The 16,736-nt window shown below is 48.1% G+C and overlaps 7 protein-coding genes across 10 annotated transcripts; 2 read left to right on the top strand and 5 right to left on the bottom strand.

The window, feature by feature from the left end:
- Nucleotides 1–40: 40 nt before the first annotated feature.
- On the bottom strand, nucleotides 41–2,837 carry LOC136187502 (pre-mRNA-processing factor 19-like). The gene is made up of 19 exons (XM_065975109.1): nucleotides 2,727–2,837; nucleotides 2,522–2,671; nucleotides 2,363–2,439; nucleotides 2,253–2,310; nucleotides 2,109–2,192; nucleotides 1,944–2,053; nucleotides 1,852–1,893; nucleotides 1,712–1,786; nucleotides 1,585–1,660; nucleotides 1,423–1,532; nucleotides 1,289–1,369; nucleotides 1,052–1,094; nucleotides 962–993; nucleotides 836–902; nucleotides 720–780; nucleotides 575–670; nucleotides 359–520; nucleotides 259–302; nucleotides 41–204 (listed from the first exon to the last, which is right to left on the bottom strand). Exons 1-19 carry the CDS (start codon nucleotides 2,743–2,745, stop codon nucleotides 107–109), a joined length of 1,485 nt encoding a protein of 494 aa, XP_065831181.1. The 5' UTR covers nucleotides 2,746–2,837; the 3' UTR covers nucleotides 41–106.
- On the top strand, nucleotides 2,539–4,452 carry LOC136187505 (secretory immunoglobulin A-binding protein EsiB-like). Of its 3 annotated transcripts, none has more exons than XM_065975113.1 (10): nucleotides 2,539–2,888; nucleotides 2,940–3,098; nucleotides 3,145–3,201; nucleotides 3,262–3,363; nucleotides 3,424–3,503; nucleotides 3,556–3,630; nucleotides 3,686–3,728; nucleotides 3,782–3,862; nucleotides 3,921–4,028; nucleotides 4,090–4,223. In XM_065975113.1, exons 1-10 carry the CDS (start codon nucleotides 2,783–2,785, stop codon nucleotides 4,092–4,094), a joined length of 816 nt encoding a protein of 271 aa, XP_065831185.1. In that variant the 5' UTR covers nucleotides 2,539–2,782; the 3' UTR covers nucleotides 4,095–4,223. The 3 variants fall into 3 exon arrangements, with proteins under 3 accessions (XP_065831185.1, XP_065831184.1, XP_065831186.1); XM_065975112.1 differs by having other exon boundaries at nucleotides 2,541–2,888; nucleotides 4,073–4,452; XM_065975114.1 differs by having other exon boundaries at nucleotides 2,545–3,098; nucleotides 3,152–3,201; nucleotides 4,073–4,452.
- LOC136187503 (xenotropic and polytropic retrovirus receptor 1 homolog) lies at nucleotides 4,321–5,847 on the bottom strand. Its single transcript, XM_065975110.1, has one exon. The coding sequence runs from the start codon at nucleotides 5,796–5,798 to the stop codon at nucleotides 4,413–4,415; it is 1,386 nt and encodes a 461-aa protein (XP_065831182.1). The 5' UTR covers nucleotides 5,799–5,847; the 3' UTR covers nucleotides 4,321–4,412.
- Nucleotides 5,848–5,860: 13 nt separating this feature from the next.
- Nucleotides 5,861–7,008, bottom strand: LOC136187515 (ras-related protein Rab-35-like). The gene is made up of 6 exons (XM_065975125.1): nucleotides 6,882–7,008; nucleotides 6,752–6,802; nucleotides 6,543–6,666; nucleotides 6,355–6,479; nucleotides 6,176–6,303; nucleotides 5,861–6,108 (listed from the first exon to the last, which is right to left on the bottom strand). The coding sequence occupies exons 1-6, from the start codon at nucleotides 6,931–6,933 to the stop codon at nucleotides 5,986–5,988; spliced, it is 603 nt and encodes a 200-aa protein (XP_065831197.1). The 5' UTR covers nucleotides 6,934–7,008; the 3' UTR covers nucleotides 5,861–5,985.
- Nucleotides 7,009–7,685: 677 nt separating this feature from the next.
- LOC136187509 (sn-1-specific diacylglycerol lipase ABHD11-like) lies at nucleotides 7,686–8,896 on the bottom strand. Its single transcript, XM_065975118.1, has 5 exons — nucleotides 8,839–8,896; nucleotides 8,618–8,789; nucleotides 8,227–8,565; nucleotides 7,985–8,169; nucleotides 7,686–7,931 (listed from the first exon to the last, which is right to left on the bottom strand). Exons 1-5 carry the CDS (start codon nucleotides 8,874–8,876, stop codon nucleotides 7,772–7,774), a joined length of 894 nt encoding a protein of 297 aa, XP_065831190.1. The 5' UTR covers nucleotides 8,877–8,896; the 3' UTR covers nucleotides 7,686–7,771.
- A 164-nt stretch (nucleotides 8,897–9,060) lies between these two features.
- LOC136187337 (spectrin alpha chain-like) lies at nucleotides 9,061–13,521 on the top strand. Its single transcript, XM_065974916.1, has 14 exons — nucleotides 9,061–9,336; nucleotides 9,399–9,586; nucleotides 9,655–10,220; nucleotides 10,270–10,484; nucleotides 10,532–10,825; nucleotides 10,877–11,052; nucleotides 11,106–11,263; nucleotides 11,313–11,451; nucleotides 11,508–11,775; nucleotides 11,831–11,995; nucleotides 12,051–12,484; nucleotides 12,540–12,792; nucleotides 12,847–13,107; nucleotides 13,175–13,521. The coding sequence occupies exons 1-14, from the start codon at nucleotides 9,061–9,063 to the stop codon at nucleotides 13,421–13,423; spliced, it is 3,642 nt and encodes a 1,213-aa protein (XP_065830988.1). The 3' UTR covers nucleotides 13,424–13,521.
- A 128-nt stretch (nucleotides 13,522–13,649) lies between these two features.
- On the bottom strand, nucleotides 13,650–16,736 carry LOC136187497 (cleavage and polyadenylation specificity factor subunit 6-like). 2 transcript variants are annotated; one of them, XM_065975099.1, is made up of 17 exons: nucleotides 16,636–16,736; nucleotides 16,501–16,566; nucleotides 16,405–16,435; nucleotides 15,683–15,999; nucleotides 15,511–15,614; nucleotides 15,392–15,457; nucleotides 15,254–15,333; nucleotides 14,995–15,201; nucleotides 14,865–14,941; nucleotides 14,783–14,813; nucleotides 14,673–14,728; nucleotides 14,591–14,622; nucleotides 14,507–14,532; nucleotides 14,369–14,449; nucleotides 14,230–14,315; nucleotides 14,127–14,176; nucleotides 13,650–14,068 (listed from the first exon to the last, which is right to left on the bottom strand). In XM_065975099.1, exons 1-17 carry the CDS (start codon nucleotides 16,675–16,677, stop codon nucleotides 13,816–13,818), a joined length of 1,605 nt encoding a protein of 534 aa, XP_065831171.1. In that variant the 5' UTR covers nucleotides 16,678–16,736; the 3' UTR covers nucleotides 13,650–13,815. The 2 variants fall into 2 exon arrangements, with proteins under 2 accessions (XP_065831171.1, XP_065831172.1); XM_065975100.1 differs by having other exon boundaries at nucleotides 16,089–16,435; nucleotides 16,636–16,688.

Below are 16,736 nucleotides of genomic sequence, written 5' to 3'. Positions count from 1 at the left end.
AAGGGGCGAGGCGTGGTGGGGGAGGTGGAACGGGCGGGGATCGTGAAGAATTTCCTATTTTAATAACGAGCATATTAAAGGTCAAATTGTCAGACTCGCATGTTCTCTACGGCCCGTAAAACTTGACGGTTCTGTCCAGACTAGCTGACGCTATGAAAGCTGCATTTCTACCAAACTTCATTCCAGTAGCCAATTGTCCATGGTCTAAAAGAATCAAAAAAATTCTATATTGAAATTCTTAATTTTCACTCAAAGTACCCGTTAACTGCACCAGCTGATCCCACTGCTTCGAAATGTAGACCCTATGAAAGAGAGAAAAAAAGATCTTTCTCAAAGGGGCCTCCTCTTTCTTTCTCACCGAATGTCTGATCCTGCTATGCCCAAGTATGTTCCACTCTGATCAAACGTGACTGCCTTTACCACGTATCCCTCCGGTAGGGAAAGGGTCTTGAAGTTTTTCAGCTTACGAAGATCCCATAATTTTACGAGGGAGTCTTCAGCGGATGAAGCCAAATAGTATCTGCACAAGCGCAAGAATAAAAAAAATACCTGAAATTGAGCGCGATAAACTTGCCCGTTTTCAGAAAACGAGATGGACGTGATTGGTCCAGAGTGTCCAGGAAAATTGGCCACATTAGCCTTTTCCTTCAGATCCCAGATCTTGATCACACTAAGAAAAAAAAATAGAAAACCAACTACACACAGCAACTAAGTAAAACCTGTTTGCTGTCCCTGTGCCAAGAATTAAACCATCAGGATGAAACTGGCTGCACGTCAGAGCTATACAAAGCCAAAAAAACGTCAAGTAAGAACACATTTTCAATCGTCTCGTTACCACTCGAATCAGGATCTGCCACTTTTGCCAGTACACTACCGGAGTGAATATCAGAAAAGGCCCAATGCTAATATGCACAAAAAATGCTACTATGACTATTCGTATAGGCTAATTTTGAAGTAGTACTTCATCTGTGGATGAGCTGAGCAGGTAATCCCCTATGACAGACGCAAATATTTTATAATGTATACGGGTGGGCCAAGAGACATTACGCACCAGTGGCATGAAGTGATATGCCTGTAACGCCACTCTGGTGAGCCTAGCAACAGAAAAACCAGGTACCCAAAAAATCTGGCTGCGTGAATACGCGCAAGCCGCGGGGGGAGAACGTAGTCGCGTATCAGAAAGAGAGTTATGGTGTAATCAATGAAATTCTCATCCGAAAGATGGTGAATTAACTTATTCATCACAAACACAAACAATTGAGGGAGAGGAGAAATGAACTATCAATACCTTGATGATGAGAGAGCACGAACTATCCGCAACAGACCAGACACGGACAGTAGAATCAGGAGAGCCAGTAAAGACAACGTCCTAGTGGCAGCCATAAAACAACAAGAAAGCCCTCCCCTTTGTTCTATGGTAACCGGGTTTGGATGGAACAGAACGCTTGTGACCTTCTTGGAGTGTCCTTTCAAAGTAGCCACAACTTGTTCGGTCGACTTGTCAAAGACGACTGCGCGGCTGTCAGCTCCACCTAAACGTGCTTGTCAATAAGAGGAACCCTTCTTCGTACACGTAGCGAAGACCTGTTATGATTCTGTCCGGATTGGCAAGAGATACGTCCAAGGCAAGTATGCCTGGCTTGCTTGCACTGTGTAGTCCCTAGGAGAAATTTGAACTTATTATAGGCGGAGTTTCTTCTTTGATCCGTACTGGGTGAGATGAAGTCTCGTGAAATTCTCTAATTGTGTCAGCCGAAGCCAGTCCTTCAGGAGGCCTGTTGCGACGCTATTAATAGAAAAAAAAAGAACACTGTGACATATGAAGAAATTCATTCATTCATTCATTAATACCTTCTTCCTTTCTGCTGTAAGATGAGCTGCTGTCTCATCAAGCTAAAAACAACAAATAAATAAATAATAACTACACGATTGCGCAGCTGTACCTTTTGTACGGCTGCTTCCGTCATTTCTTCAGGATTAGCCTCCACTTCCATGCCGCCTTCTTCCTCATTGACAACATTGATTTCAGCCTGAGGCTTCAGCGAAGCCAACGCTACAAAAAAAAAAAAAAACTCCTATCACACAAGATTATCACGTAACCCCGGTACCTTCTTTGGCCGCTGCTAGCTCTTTAGTAAGCCGAGCGATGACGCGACAAGCGGCATCGTGTTGATACAATGCATGCGACAATTCTACAAAAAAAAAGGAACGCTTCTAAACTAAACGTCTGCCACGAACCGATCCCCCACTACCTTGTCTCGCCGTTTGCAACTGTTGCCTTAGCGTGAAACTGTGCAACATGCACGAGTCCTAGCGCACGCGATGCGAATCGATTTTTTTCGTTTTATCCTCTATAGCGTACCCATTCGTCTTGGAGTAATTTCAAAATTGCCGGTATGCTGGTTGCAGACGGAGGCCTCGGTCGAACGATCGGGCTCGCTGAACGCGACGCGCGTTAGGAACACGTGTCGGGGAGTTTTTCGTCGCTTTTGCGTGCGATCGCGGCTCGTATAGGGCTCACTTTTTATTTCGATGAGATTTTCTTCCGATAGAGGCTCGCCGCTGATGGGATCGGTGCCGTTTTCGGTGATGTACTTTACGACGAGACGCCGTTCGAATATGCAGTTGGATGCGGGCGACAGAACGGGATCTTCGGGCACTTCGTTCGATACTGAATACGTGCGAATTGGTCGGAAAGTGAAGAGGGCGGTTTTCGACGCACTTACGAGCACAAGTTAGCGCCATCTTGAAGAATGCGAGAGTTTGATAGCAACCAGGCGCGATGTCCCGACGTGTTGCACTTTTTCTTTCGAGAAGAGCGCCGATCTGGCACTGCAATCGAGCACAGATCTTAAGAAGAAGACTTTCCAATGTTGATGTTACATCCAGTTGAGCACTTGCGCTAGTTTTTGACACGATAACGGGCGATTTATTTTCAGTCGATATTGGCCAGTTGAGGAGTAGCGTTTTGAATCGAATCGATTCTAGAAAAGACGAAATTATTAGAAAAAGCCAAACGAATCTATTCGACACGATTCTAGACAACGTTCTCGCGGGCAACGCAACAGACGATGACGTCAAAAAAACCATGGAAGAAAGTAAAGCCCCGGCCATAATTTACGTCTAATTAATATTAAATAATAGTGGATAGTCAAAACGTTGTAGAATTAGCAACTGACATATACAGTTCTCAAGAAAGAGGTGCAAAGCACAGTATAACTTGAAAAATAAATTCAATTGAAACTGTATCATTTTGCACAGCTGGAAGTGATGTAGTTCACCTGGCTGCACCATTGTTCAGGAGTGCGGCCATGCAAGGCAACATCAATGCCAAATATACATATGCTCAACTCCTTAGGCAAGGTTCTGAGACTTATCATCAATTTCATACGGATTTTTGTTACTAACGAGTAAGGTGTTTAGGCCAAGGTGTTACTCCTGATCCGTCTGAGGCTGCAACGTTGTTTAGTGAGCTCTCTCGAGGGGGTCATCCTTACGCTCAGGTTGTGAGCTCTGTAACAATAATGCTAGGACTTCTAATTGGGGTGAACGTAGTTTGCTTTGGCTGGAATGTACAGTGCTGGCTTGGGTGTCGAGAAGAATGCTGAAAAGTCTCTGCAACTCTACAGAGTACGTGCACATATTGTATCTAGCAGAAAATACAGTGATTATCATTGACTTCCAGCTCAGTGCAAAGAACGGCATTGTGCAAGCTCACAACGCCATTGGTATATAAAATCATACCGTGCAGTCATTTTTAAACTCTTTAATTAATCTCAAGGGAATCTCTACTTGAATGAAATCATTGAAGGCAAGGGTCCCCTAGATGCCATTGAGTGCTTTCAAAAGGGCATTGAAATGGGTACATAGGAAGTGGGCCAACTAGACGTACTAATTAACTCCTTCCAAACTCTATACAGGTGACATGCATGCTCACATGTCGATGGCTCACTGCTACAACCACGGCAAGGGCGTTACAAAAGACGAATCTAAAGCATTTCATCATCTCCAGATAGCATCGCAATCTGGTAAGGAACCCATTCCTCATACCCTTAGTTACGTACCACATCAGGTTTACCTGTTGCCCAGTATAACCTTGGGTGCCAATATTTCATGGGAAAGGGCGTCAACGTTGATTTCGCCAAGGCCGCCGCTTGCTTTCACGAAGCGGCAAAGCAGGAGTTCTCGCCAGCCCTAGTGAACCTAGGAAACATGTACTACAGTGGACTGGGAGTCGAAAAGAATCGACAGACGGCAAAGCAGTTTTACTTGGAAGCGTCCGTAGGCGACAAAAACGCAAAAGCCCTTTATGAACAAATCTTGAAAGAAGAGAATAACGATTAATAAATAAATAAACTAAGAAATAGCATCAATAAAATCAGGCAGGGCCTCGATTAAATAATAAGTATAAGTTAATTTATAGGTTGCATAGTACGACTGATCAAGACCCGATCGTTTGTATATTGTTGATTTTCGATGCGGAAGAAATTCCAAATGAATCTCCGAATCACTTCAAGCATCGCAAGTATTGCTACAATGAGATCATTGCTCGTATTTCGTAGAATACCAAACTGGATAGACAGTTTGAATGACCAGCAAAATCTCAGTAGAAAATCTAATCCAATAGCTCCGTAATAGCACCACCGTCGTTTATAGTACAAACGTCGTGACAACACGCAATTTTTACAGCAGCACGACCCCGTGCAAAGACCCCAGTCCATGACCACGTCCCATACGAAAACATAGAGACTGTGGACTACAGACGAAACGATCCACAAGTAAAAGTACGTGGAGTTACTAGGGGTCAGGTTGTTTGGATTGTCCTCTCTTGCGGAGGCCAAACCGTACAGAGTCGAAAAAATAATGACCGGAAATTGCGACAAATATTTTCCAGCGTTGATTAATTGAGAGAAATTTCGTTTCGCATCCCCTGGTCGTTTGCAAAGAAAAATGCGCATGCATTGTAAAAATCGCCAATATGAGGGAAGACACGCAATTGCCGGTCGTATCCAATTATAGTAAGGGGCAGTGACGTTAGGCTGTACGCAGGATAAATGCGCTTTGGGGCAATTACATACTTCGGGTCCATTTCCCGGATAATCGACAAATGCGTAACACAAAGAAAATTCCAAATCGATCATCGTTTGAGTGAGACTACATAGCTGATCGGCGACCCAAAAGTCGGCGAATTCCACTTCCCATAGGGGAGCGGTGAAAATTCGCAGGAGAACGCGCGCTAACCAACGTCGCGATTCGACGAGCGGAAGTAGAGGAATTCGGCGGCAAACGAGAATAGCGAATAAAAGGAGAAGCGCCCACACGACGAGAGACCACGAAAGATAAAACGCGCGACTTACGTGAGCGGTGCAAACGAAAACGACGAAGAAAAGCGTCCACAGGGCAGCGAACGCGCGTATCGGTGTAAGTAGTTTTGCGGTGGGCGTGGCAACTGTACTCGTGTTTTCACTGGGAAAGAACATCTCGCCGTAGTCGAGTCGCGCTTTGTGCCACGCCGTTCGATTGACGGGAAGAAGCGCACAGAGAGCGATGAGAAGAGCGCTGCCGCGAAACATTTTCAGCGGCGGTTGCCAATCGTCTTTTTTCACTTGGATTAGAATTGTGAGGGCGGCGTAGGCGATCGCGAAGGTGCCGACGAACAGTTTTGTAGAGAGAAAGCGAGTTCGATGCTGCAGTTTGAAGAAATCGTCGCTGGGAACGGTCTTCTCGTTTCTATCGTCATCCTTCGCTGATCCGTTAGAGAGAAGAGGCTCCGATTGGTATTCAATTCGCGACGGCATCGGGGAGGCGCCGGAGACGAATGAAAGAAATTCTCTCCCCCTTCTTCGTTGCGTAGCGCGCGTTAAATTTAGCACGATTTTTTAGAAAGAGAACGAAACGAGTAGTTACGATATGTACACACAAAGTGTGCGCGGGGGAAAAAAACAACAAAATAGGTTTGCTAACATTAGATGATAATAAGAATAGCTAGCAGCACTTCTTTGACTTTCCACCCGATTTGCTAGCTTTGACTCTGATCGTCTCTGACGGTTCTTTTTCGCCCACCTCTTTTTGTTGTTTCAATACCAATTCGGTAATGGCAGAGAAAATCTGACGGGGGAAAAAGAAAGCGCAAATTTCTTCCGCTACTATTCTCTCAGCGAAAGCAACCACCGACATCTTCAATATTGACATTGTCTTTCGCACTTGTCTCATATAGATCAATGCCCATCTGATCGGCAAACTTCTGCGCGTCATTCTTATCGACAATCCGTCGATCTGGCGGACAATCGCACTTGTTACCGACTATATGATTAAATTTCACCGAACGTCCACGCCCACGCACTTTCTCCTTACCTAATATTCGACTGACTGTCTCGCAATTTTGATCGATTTCGTGCAGCCACCTCTTCACGTCGACGAAACTGTCGCCGTTCGTGACGTCGTAGACGACGATGACGCCGTGCGTTCCTCGATAGTAGCTAAAAACGTCGAACGCACGTGGCAATCGAAGGCGACTATCCACCCCCTCCCTCCCCCCTTACGTCGACGTTATCGTTCGAAATCGCTCCTGTCCGGCCGTGTCCCATATCTGCAGTTTGATCTTCTTTCCTTCGACGTCGATCGTTCGTATTTTGAAATCGACGCCGATCGTCGTGATGTACGTTCCTAGAATTTATACGGGCAGCGGGCGGGCCACGCCTTCGTTTTTGAGATCGCTGCGATCGCACGAAGGGCGACGATCGTTGCTTACCTGAGAAGACGTTGTCGGCGAAGCGCAGTAGAATGCTGCTCTTTCCCACGCCTAGAGTAGAAAAGGGGGTCGCGAAAGGCTCGTTTTCGGGGGGGGAAAGAGAAGGAGTTGGGCGAAATCGCTGTATTACCGCTGTCGCCAATTATAAGCAACTTGAACAGGTGATCATATTCTCGTGCCATCGTCGACGCGGAGGCGGAATCGAAAAAGACAGTCTGCGGAGAAACCAGCTATACGGGATATAGAGTCACGTGCTGCACGAACTCTTCCGATCGATGCGCCTTCTTCTCGCTTCCTTTCTCTTCGTCGCATTCTGCGCCGTGTCTCGCGGCGACGACGACGCCGATCAGACGATCACGAAGGCGCGCGTCGAGGTAAAGGGGAGGGGGGCCGCAACATTTTCGCAATCTCGAACTTCCGTTCCGTTTTTCGCGCAAAGACGTGCGGTGGATGACGTCTGAATTCGCTTCCGAAGGTACGAAACAACGCGATCTCTCCTCCATCGATCCCCTAACTAACCCGTCTACAATTGTCGTGTAGGTGAAGCGCTTCATAAACGAACACTTACCACACTAATATCCTTTCTTCAATTTGTCGCGTCTTTTCGATTCTGTATCGTAGTTGCCTTAATTAACTGGTTCCGGTTCCCACTGAAGGAGTCGAAATAAAGTACATTCCGGGCGCCAACCCGGATATAGTCTTTCGAGATGATCAGGATGAGATTGTCAAGGCGAGTCGATCGAGCATCGTCGCGACGAAAAAAACGTATTTTTTAGCGCGTCGACATCGCAGCGATGACTGAATCGGAAATCGGGAACGTTCTCGAAACGCACGGATTTCCGAGACAAAATTCGCAGGGAAATGGAGATCTCTAAAAAAAATAGCTCGTCCGACGGCGAAGTGACTGATCGTTTTCTACTTTTACTTACAACTGTGCATTTCCACGTTTATGACGCTGTCAGTCTAAAATTCTTAATGGTCTGATAGTTGATTTTTTTTTTTTGTGGAAGTGTATATGTTCTAATAAAGGTGGGGAACGTCTTGAGTACGATTCGGATCGACAAACGCGTCTATGAGTTCCACGAAGCCTTTGGGGTCCTCGTGGTGGACAAAGTGACCCGTGTTTAGATACCGTACTTTGGCCGTCGGAAACAGATCCATTATGTAGTCGAGTTCGGGTCTAAAGGCGTGCACTAATTGTTGTGATAAGGCTGACTGAAGCGGGAGACTTACTCGAGTGTATTGGGTTTTAGAGCGCCGACGAAGAGGGTATCTTTAGTGAACTGGGTTGTAAATGTTGGAAAGGTGAACAGCTGCTTTTCTGAAGCCAACATTACGGGGACGTTGGCTGCCCACTCGTATTGATGTCGTGCATTCTTTCTCAAATTCGTCAATACAAACTGCCGAAGCCCTTTGTCCTAGATAAATAGCTCCCAGGTTAAATATTATCAAATGCACCGGAGTCAGAGCCATACTTCAATTAAGGGTCTCAATTTTGCATCTGCGTCCATCTGATTTTTCACCTTGCTCAAATCGAGCTGATTCATTGCACGAAGAACATTCATAACCCAATTCCATCGCGTCCCGAGCTTTGGACTTGGACTTGCATCTACAATCACAAGTCTATCGACAATCTCCGGCCGTGTCAGGGCAACCGTCATAGCCACTCGACCGCCCATGCTGTGGCCTATCAGGATGGAGCTAGCAATGTCGTGATGACGGCAGAATTCAACGACATCCTCTGCCATCGAAAAAAACGTCATTTCGTCTGAATGAGGACTTTGACCGTGATTTCGAAGATCAACGGCATAGACCTCAAAAATTCTTGCAAAAGAATTATGCTCCACATTTGGATCATGATGGTACTTTTCTGCTCGTTTTCTCGGCAAGAATTCTTCCTACTGTTGTCCAGTTTCTTTTGTTTCCTAGCATGCCGTGAGATATCACGAAAGGAGAGAGAGGGGAGCTCGTTCGCGACGGCGGGTCGAATTCCTGCCATGTCAAACGCAGAGAGCGACTTAGCACAATCTGACAGCCTCTGAAAGACTTTTCTCAAATAATGAATTTATTCAGAGAGACGAACACACCGTAACACCCGAGAATTGGCGTACAGAGAACGTTGCATGACGGAAAAATGACCCGGATAATTCTGGTCCTTCCGCGCCAGATGCTTCGGTAAAGGCGGGGCTTGAGATAAACTCTGGCATTTAAATTTTAAGATACTTTTAGTGAAAAATAAATTTAAATTTAGGCGATGTATATAATTGAACCTTAGAAGGGGGCGTTTTGCAATTCCCGTATTTGCGACTATGAATCGCGCTACTTCAACAACAAGCGCCGCCGCCGCCGCTGAAAAAGTTGACAGCAAAGAGGTGAACAGCTTGGAAACAATTCTACAATGCCGCCAAGCCGCTCTGGATCGCTGGGAGACGCTGAAGAAGCAGGCAGCCTCTCGACGAGCTCTGCTCGAAGACTCCTATCGACTGCAAGTCTTCAAAAAAGACGAACGCGATATGATAAGCTGGATCAACGAAAAGATGGAATTCGCCATCGACGAATCGTACAAAGATCCGACGAATTTGCAGGTTTCGCCGAAGGGGGTGGAGCGTAATAATTCGGCTCACGTGACGCATTTCTTCCTGTGCAGGCTCAGCTGCGAAAACAACAAGCATTCGACGCCGAATTGGCAGCAAAGCAGACCGAGTACGCAAACTTGCGGCAAATGGGAAAGGAGCTCGTCGCCGCGAATCACTACAGCGCCGACGAGCTGCAGGAATCCCTGCGGCATTTAGAAGAGACGTGGCGTCATCTTCACGACAAGTCGAACGAGCGAGGGTATCAAAAAAAAAAAGATTTTTTTCTTTCTCTCCTTTGATTTGCTCCTTTTCATTCTTCTTTCGCAGACGCAAATTGGAAGAGACTCTTCGTCTCTCTCAGGCGTTGGAAAAGTTCGTCAACGACTTTCGAGATCTCATGTCGTGGATTCGCGAGACGAGCGAGCAAATCAGCTCGGCCGAGCTCGCCAAAGACGTGCCGGGAGCCGAAGCGCTCGTTCAACGTCATCAGGAAATGCGAAGCGAAATCGAGACGCGAAAGGGCGGCATTAGCGGCGCGCTCGCCTTCGGCGAAAATCTCGTCGATACGGATCACTACGCCAAAGACGAAATATCGACGAATATTCGCACGCTCGACGACGAGAGAACGAAGCTCGACGAACTTTGGAAAGCGAGACGACACGAATTTCTCCAATGTCTCGAATTGCAGAAATTCGAACGCGACGCGAGCGCCGCCGAAAAGTGGACGGCGGCGAGGGAACTGTTTCTCAGCGGCTGCGAAGACGACTTGGGCGACTCTCTCGACACGGTCGAAGCGCTGCAGAAGAAACACGACGATTTCGAAAAGTCTCTCGCCGCTCAGGAGGAGAAGATTACGTCGTTGACGGAATTTGCTCGTCGACTCGTTTCGGATGGTATACCACCTCCGGAGACACTTCATCTCTCTCATTTCTTTTCCTTTAGATCATTATGCGTCCGAGCACGTTCAATCCGTTTGCGACGGCGTTCTCGAGCGTCGGAGAGCGCTCGTCGAACGCTCGGCCCTGCGTCGCGTCATGCTCGATCAGTCGTATCAGAAGCAGTGCTTCGATCGCGACGTCGACGAAGTCGAAGCGTGGATAGCGGAAAAGATGCAGATTGCCGCCGACGACTCGTACCGAGATCCGACCAATATTCAAGTAAACGCACACAGACACCCCCGATCGATCAATCGAACGTCGTTTAGGGAAAAATTCAAATGCAGCAAGCGTTCGAGTCCGAAGTAACGGCCAATCGGTCTCAAGTCGATAGAGTGGCAGCGACTGCCATGGAGCTAAACGAGTCGGATCACTACGCGGCGGACCACATAACTCAACGTCTCGAGAGCTTGTCTGAAAATTGGGACACTCTGGTGGCGTCGACGAAAACGAAATCGGAGAGATTGACTGAAGCGCTGAAAGGCCAGCAATTGAAGAGAGCCGTCGACGACGTCGTCGCCTGGATCGAGACGGTAGAATCCCAACTGGAAACCGACGAACAGGTACGGCATTCAGACACTGAATAATCAATCGTCCAAGCGCGTTTCTTTCAGGGGAAAGATTTACCGACGGTCACGGCTCTGTTGAAGCGGCATCAACTGCTCGAGATGAACGTCACATCGTACAACGAAAGAGTCGAGGCTTTGCTCGAAGAGGGCAATCTGCTGATCGAACAGGACCACTTCAATAAAGACGAAATCGAGAAGCATTGCCACGCGCTTCTCCAAAGGTGCCGTCACACAATCAATTCAGTGCTCTTGCTTCGATATTTATATAATATAGATACGAAGCGCTTTCTCAGCCGGTTGCCGCTCGGCACGACGTGCTCCAGTCGTCGCTCGTTCTGCAGCAGTACTTGAGAGACGCGGCCGGCGTCGAAGCGTGGATTCACGAACGAATACCCATAGCGTCTTCGACCGACTACGGAAGCCATCTCACAGGTAGATACAAAGAAACAAAATCATCAACATTCGATGTGTGGAGTATTAGGCGTTCAAAGTCTCCAGAAGAAACACCAAGTATTCACGACCGAACTGACAGGCCACGAGCAACGCGTTGGAGCCGTCGGCGTCACGGCGAGAACGCTCTGCGACGACGGACACACGGCGAGTTCTCAAATAACAGAGAGGCGAGATTTCTCGACGAGAGTATAAAAACACGTCCTTGACTTGTTTGTATATATAGATGGGAAGGACTTCAGCGGAGTTGGACGAGTCTCAAAGAGCTGTCTCAGATGCGTGCTGAAAAGTTGGACCAGTCGCTCCAGTCGCAGCAGTATTACGCCGACGCGAACGAAGCCGAATCGTGGGTCGAGGACAATCGAGTCCAAGTGGCGAGCGGCGGAATGGGAAAGGACGAAGATTCGACGCAGAATCTCATACGACGTCTCGGATCGACGGACTCGTCCGTTCAACAGTTCGAGAAGGATACGTTGGGTCAACTGAGAGAAGAGGCGAGTCGAGAGAGAAGTCGTTTAATTATCCGCTAATTTTTTTTCTTTTCCCCAGTGCAATTTGATGCAGACGAAGTCGCACTTTGACGCGCACAACGTGTCCACGCGACAAGAACAGCTCCAAGCGAAACTCGACGATTTGAAAAATCTGATCAAAACACGCGATCGAGACTTGAATTTCCAATTGGAACTCCACCGTTTCTACCGCGAAGCCGACACAGTAAAACAGAGAGAGACATATATATATGCATATACACACACATATATATATCCAGGTTGAGGATTGGATCGGCGAACAGCTATCAATAGCCAATAACGAAGATCTCGGTCGAGACGTCGAACACTGCCAACGCGTGCGCGACAAATTCGAAACGTTCGCCCAGACGCTTCCCAACGGAAAAGAACGCGTGACGTCGTGCGTCGACGCCGGCAACAAACTTCTCGACGCCGAATCGCGCGACGACATTCCCCTCGGCGACGCCGTCAATCCTCATCCGGTCGTCGAAGCGACGAACGAGATACGCGCACGACAGCAGCAGCTCGCCGACGCGTGGAACGAACTGCAAACGATCGTCGAAGAGCGATCAGCTCAGCTGGAAGGCGCGCTTCAAATCCACGCGTTTAATCGAGATATCGAAGAAGTGCTGGGACGAGTCACGGAGAAGGAGGGTCTTCTCATGACGGACGACGTCGGACGAGACGCGTCGAGGTGACGTCGGCGAAAACGCTAATTAATTATTTGTTCATTTTTTTTTCTTGTGCAGCGCCGAGGCTCTGATGAGACGACACGAGACGTTCGAACGCGATTTGGTCGCGCTCGAGAATCGCGTGGAAGATATTACGAAGAACGCCGATCTTCTGTCTCAAGTCTACGAGGAGAATGCCGAAGGCATAGCCGAGCAGCAGGCGACCGTTATCGAAGCGTGGGAACAATTGACGGCGAGCTGCAGCGCCAGAAAACAGCGGTTGAACGATTCGTTAGAGCTTCATCGTTTCTTGAGCGACACGAGAGATTTAGTGAGACGAAATTTGAAATTTTCTGTCCTTCAACGAATCTCTCTTCGCTTCTAGGTATCGTGGATGAGAGATATGCATTCCTTAGTCGGTACCAATGAACCGATTCGAGACGTGGCGAGTGCCGAGGCCGCGTTGAAGCTTCACTTCGATCACAAGGCCGAAATCGAGGCTCGCAGCAGCAAAGTGACAGCCGTTGCAAATTTCGGAAAGTTGCTCATCGAAAGAGGCCATCCGGCCAATAGTCAGATTAGCGAAAAGTTGATCTTGCTCGAAACGGAAAAAGTCGATTTGATGAAATTTTGGGAAAATAGAAAAGTGAGGAGACAAACGATAATAATAATACTACGTCCGCTCATAAAAGCGGCTCTCCTTTTTCGCCCAGGTCGTTCTCCAATGGACATTGGACTTGCAGCAATTCGATAGAGACGCGTCTCTTGTCGACGCTTGGATGACGTCACGAGAGACATTTCTATCGAGCGACGACGTAGACGAAAATCTCGCCAAGGTCGACGATTGGCTCGAGAAACACGAAAATTTCGAGAAGGCGCTCGCCGCGCAGGAGGAGAAAGTAAAGACGTTGGACGAGCACGCGAAAAAATTGCTCGCCGGACAAGGCGGGTGGGTAAACTGAGCCTGACGTCGGCCGAGAAAACGTTGTAATAAGTTTTAAGCAATTGCAGATGACGTGTACTAGAGTAGTCGAGCTTTCAAGAAGTTCGTTCCCCATTTTTTTGGATTCCTGCTTGGCTAGAAGCCAACGAGCCGTGAAAAACGAGCAGTAATAGCAGTAGAATAAGTCCATATTCCGGCACGCAAGGGAAAAACAGTCGAAAACATGTAAACAATTCCCGGAGGTGTACGTACGTCACTCGTCACTCGTCATATAGAGACCCTGTGCTACGCTATTTGTAGAAATTTGTCCATTCTTATCATCATCACAATCATAAATTTGGAATTTTAGAAACGGATTTGTATTGTGAGAGTACGTCACAGTTTCCTTGGTGCGCAGACATCTCGTGCAACTTATTTTCGCCGACTTCTTCGATAATCATCTTCTTTGTGTAGTCGTGAATATCGTTCTCGCTCTCTTCCCCTTTCCCTACTGCCGCCGCCGCCGCCGCCACCGGGACGCCGTCCTCCCTTGACGTCGCGTTCACGGTCGTCTCTGCGTCCTCTGCTGCGGCTTCTGTTGCGACGAAATGACGGACTGGGACTCCTACTTCCACTGGAACTGCCCGCCAGGCCGGGACTGAGCTTTATCGCTGGACTCCCCGCTCTGAACAAAATCCTATTCATTACGTACGGCCCAAGGGACTGTGATGCAATTTTCCTACTTTCCCTTCTTGATTCCTTCAAGGCAGTCTTTCAGGTTTTGAATAAGAGCCTAGAGAAACATGAGAGAGGTAGCATCTCACAGGAAAATGTACTGTAACGTACCTGGCTACTCTCTGAACTAGCCGCAGCTGACTGAGATATAAGAGAAATTGCTGTGTTCAAGGTGTTCACAGCACTTTCATAATCCCCTAATATATCCAATTGGTCTACCAAGTATTGCATTTCAACGCTACTGCCATACCGGAATTTGCGTCCTGCACGGCTCTCACAAGCGCTGTACTTGAAACTGCGTGATTTCTCTTCATTACTTCTGCAAAATCAACTGCGAAAAATTTTCACTGGCTTTTTGAGTTCCAAACTAAAGAGGTCTTGCGCTTACCCTGGCCACCAAACCCCTTATCGGCACTGTGCGCATCATCGGTGAACAAATTGATCAATAATCTATTGAATTGTCTTAACTTACCCTGGGGGGCCGTGACCTCCAAATGGTTCATTCTGCAGAGGAAAATGACAAGAGAAAAAGCGCTAACGTTATTTCAACTAACCGGGCGATGGAGACGCTGGTCTGGAAAGAAGTTTGGATTGACGTGAGGAAGAGGTCCTATAAGTCAAGAAAACGCATGAATGAGAAGAAACGGCAAACCCGTCCTCTTACCTCCCATCACCATATCAGGCGGACCATGAAACTGCAGAAAAAAATTCCAGAATCAAGTAAAAAAATAAAATTAGAATTGTACCGGTGGCAAAGGAGGATGCATTGCCCTAGGATGCATCATATCAGGAGGCATGGGAGGAGGCATACCAGGACCAGGACCTAAACACAGTGCGTCAGCTCAAAAAAAAAAGACTGCAAGTAACGCATCGTACCCATCCAAGGCCCAGGCATTCCTGGAGGTCCTCCCATCGGAGGAAACGGACCCCCGACAGGCGGGCCCCCCATTCGAACCGGCGGCCCGGGAGGAACCGAGGGAGGAAACGGCGGTCTCGGACGCGGACGTTCCTCCTGCTTTGTCGGAACGCGAGGTCGACCCGTGTAACTCGATTTATTTACTTCTTCAAGAATAGCGGATTGACCTGAACGCAAAACCGTCCCACAGCGACGTCATCGTTGTCATCGTCCACCAACCTTTCTTCATGAACTGCTCAAATTGGGCGAGTCCAATTTTCGACGTCAACGCAGCCGTGGGATGCTGATCCAACAATACACTACAACAAAACCTCGGCTCCCCAATCAGCCCGCCTCCCACTGGATAACGACTCTCACTGCAGTGGCAACTTGTTAGCAACGATATGACAAGACACCTCAGAACCGAACTCCACCAACGCATAGCTACAGGTACACTCGAATCAAATCCCACATGTAAAAGGAGATTTTCCCCCCACCCTTTCGACTGGCCGTTGAGCCGATTCTCGTAGAATCGTATACCCCTCAAATCTTTGGCGCCGAGGTTTACGCAGGCGTGCGCCAGTTGCGAATCAGTGCACCACTAAAATTACAAAAGTAGCCGTTTCACCAAAGAAACAATTCGCGCTTCGTATGGCATAGATCGACTACCCATGGCAAATTTCCAATGTAAACAGACTTTTTAGTCACTTCTGGCGTATTATTAAATTTCAGTAAAAATCCTTTCGGAGCAGCCAGATTGGCTTCCGGACTCTTCACGGGCTGCGTCGCAGACGAATCGTCTAGCGTCTCCATGGCAACAACTGCAGAAGAGGAGGGAGCGCTTTCGCCCGTGACGAGGGGAGCCGACGCCGTTTCGGCGCTTTGGCCGTCGTCGTCGCCGCTCGGCGTCGGCGAACCGCTCGCCGTCGACTGTTTCGCGGCGAGAAGCTCCGAAATGGGCGACGGCGTCAAATCGCGCAACAAATCTAGGACAAATCGTCAATAATGCGCGCCGGCCCGTTGCGTACTCTCAATGACGGTGCAGCGCGCGTCTCCTCCCCCCCTCTGTGCTCACTCGCTCGTGATCCAATTCAATTGAGCTTTGGCATCTGTGACTATGTAACTGACTACTAGCTGTTCTCTAACAGCATCGAATCAATAAAAAAAAGGCTTCTAGCACCTAACGCGCTCCTGTGGCATCGTCTTTGTAAAAAAAACTGTACAGTGGAATTTCGTTACAATTACATGATGCCGCCACTAAAATACAGGGGGGATGCCACAGGAGGACCGACTAAATTGTAGCGCACTGTAAGCCCTCTGACTATTTCTAGTGCCTCGACTTATTATTAATTAAAACCAGTCATTTTTACGGGACCGTAATCCTATACCACCTGCTTCTTTCCCCGGACTTTCGCCGCCGTACTGAAGGGGGCAAATAGAAGAAGAAAGATCGATTGTGCGCGTGGAAAGACTTGCGATTCGCATGCCTTTTGTTTCGACGTGTCGTCGGCTAAATCGCCGTAAAGGTCGACGTCTTCATTGCCGTCGTCTTCCTGCAAAAAAAAGGGAAGAAACGAAGTATTTAGCGGCTTGGCGCGAGCGTTCGGATAGCGTAGGCGTACATCGTCGCTCTTCATGTCTCCATACAGGTCTACGTCGTCCATGGGGAGTCCTCGAAGAGAACAAAGAGCACGCCACAAGGAATGTGTTCCGAGACACGCGC

The sequence above is a fragment of the Oscarella lobularis genome, chromosome 5 (genome assembly GCF_947507565.1).
Source record: "Oscarella lobularis chromosome 5, ooOscLobu1.1, whole genome shotgun sequence".
NCBI lineage: Eukaryota > Metazoa > Porifera > Homoscleromorpha > Homosclerophorida > Oscarellidae > Oscarella > Oscarella lobularis.
This window is presented reverse-complemented; position numbering and strand designations above follow the sequence as displayed.

What these genes read in the sequence shown, in the direction of transcription:
- LOC136187505 (XM_065975112.1), top strand. Translation starts at nt 2,783, where the DNA reads ATGTCCCGACGTGTTGCACTTTTTCTTTCGAGAAGAGCGCCGATCTGG. An exon ending in TGCTCAACTCCTTAGGCAAG is followed by an intron (nt 3,364 to 3,423) that starts GTTCTGAGACTT and finishes TAAGGTGTTTAG; the next exon opens with GCCAAGGTGTTACTCCTGAT. An exon ending in CCAGATAGCATCGCAATCTG is followed by an intron (nt 4,029 to 4,072) that starts GTAAGGAACCCA and finishes GTACCACATCAG; the next exon opens with GTTTACCTGTTGCCCAGTAT.
- LOC136187509 (XM_065975118.1), bottom strand. Translation starts at nt 8,876, where the DNA reads ATGCAACGTTCTCTGTACGCCAATTCTCGGGTGTTACG. An exon ending in GCCAATTCTCGGGTGTTACG is followed by an intron (nt 8,790 to 8,838) that starts GTGTGTTCGTCT and finishes AAAGTCTTTCAG; the next exon opens with AGGCTGTCAGATTGTGCTAA. An exon ending in AATTGAGACCCTTAATTGAA is followed by an intron (nt 8,170 to 8,226) that starts GTATGGCTCTGA and finishes CTATTTATCTAG; the next exon opens with GACAAAGGGCTTCGGCAGTT.
- LOC136187503 (XM_065975110.1), bottom strand. Translation starts at nt 5,798, where the DNA reads ATGCCGTCGCGAATTGAATACCAATCGGAGCCTCTTCTCTCTAACGGA.
- LOC136187337 (XM_065974916.1), top strand. Translation starts at nt 9,061, where the DNA reads ATGAATCGCGCTACTTCAACAACAAGCGCCGCCGCCGCCGCTGAAAAA. An exon ending in GACAAGTCGAACGAGCGAGG is followed by an intron (nt 9,587 to 9,654) that starts GTATCAAAAAAA and finishes CTTCTTTCGCAG; the next exon opens with ACGCAAATTGGAAGAGACTC. An exon ending in TGGGTCAACTGAGAGAAGAG is followed by an intron (nt 11,776 to 11,830) that starts GCGAGTCGAGAG and finishes TCTTTTCCCCAG; the next exon opens with TGCAATTTGATGCAGACGAA.
- LOC136187497 (XM_065975099.1), bottom strand. Translation starts at nt 16,677, where the DNA reads ATGGACGACGTAGACCTGTATGGAGACATGAAGAGCGACGAT. An exon ending in GAGACATGAAGAGCGACGAT is followed by an intron (nt 16,567 to 16,635) that starts GTACGCCTACGC and finishes TTTTTTTTGCAG; the next exon opens with GAAGACGACGGCAATGAAGA. An exon ending in TGCATCCTCCTTTGCCACCG is followed by an intron (nt 14,814 to 14,864) that starts GTACAATTCTAA and finishes TTTTTTCTGCAG; the next exon opens with TTTCATGGTCCGCCTGATAT.
- LOC136187515 (XM_065975125.1), bottom strand. Translation starts at nt 6,933, where the DNA reads ATGGCACGAGAATATGATCACCTGTTCAAGTTGCTTATAATTGGCGAC. An exon ending in GCTTATAATTGGCGACAGCG is followed by an intron (nt 6,803 to 6,881) that starts GTAATACAGCGA and finishes TTTCTACTCTAG; the next exon opens with GCGTGGGAAAGAGCAGCATT. An exon ending in CGCCGACAACGTCTTCTCAG is followed by an intron (nt 6,667 to 6,751) that starts GTAAGCAACGAT and finishes TATAAATTCTAG; the next exon opens with GAACGTACATCACGACGATC.
- LOC136187502 (XM_065975109.1), bottom strand. An exon ending in TTACAGCAGAAAGGAAGAAG is followed by an intron (nt 1,787 to 1,851) that starts GTATTAATGAAT and finishes TTCTATTAATAG; the next exon opens with CGTCGCAACAGGCCTCCTGA. An exon ending in TTCTGTTCCATCCAAACCCG is followed by an intron (nt 1,370 to 1,422) that starts GTTACCATAGAA and finishes GGCTGCCACTAG; the next exon opens with GACGTTGTCTTTACTGGCTC.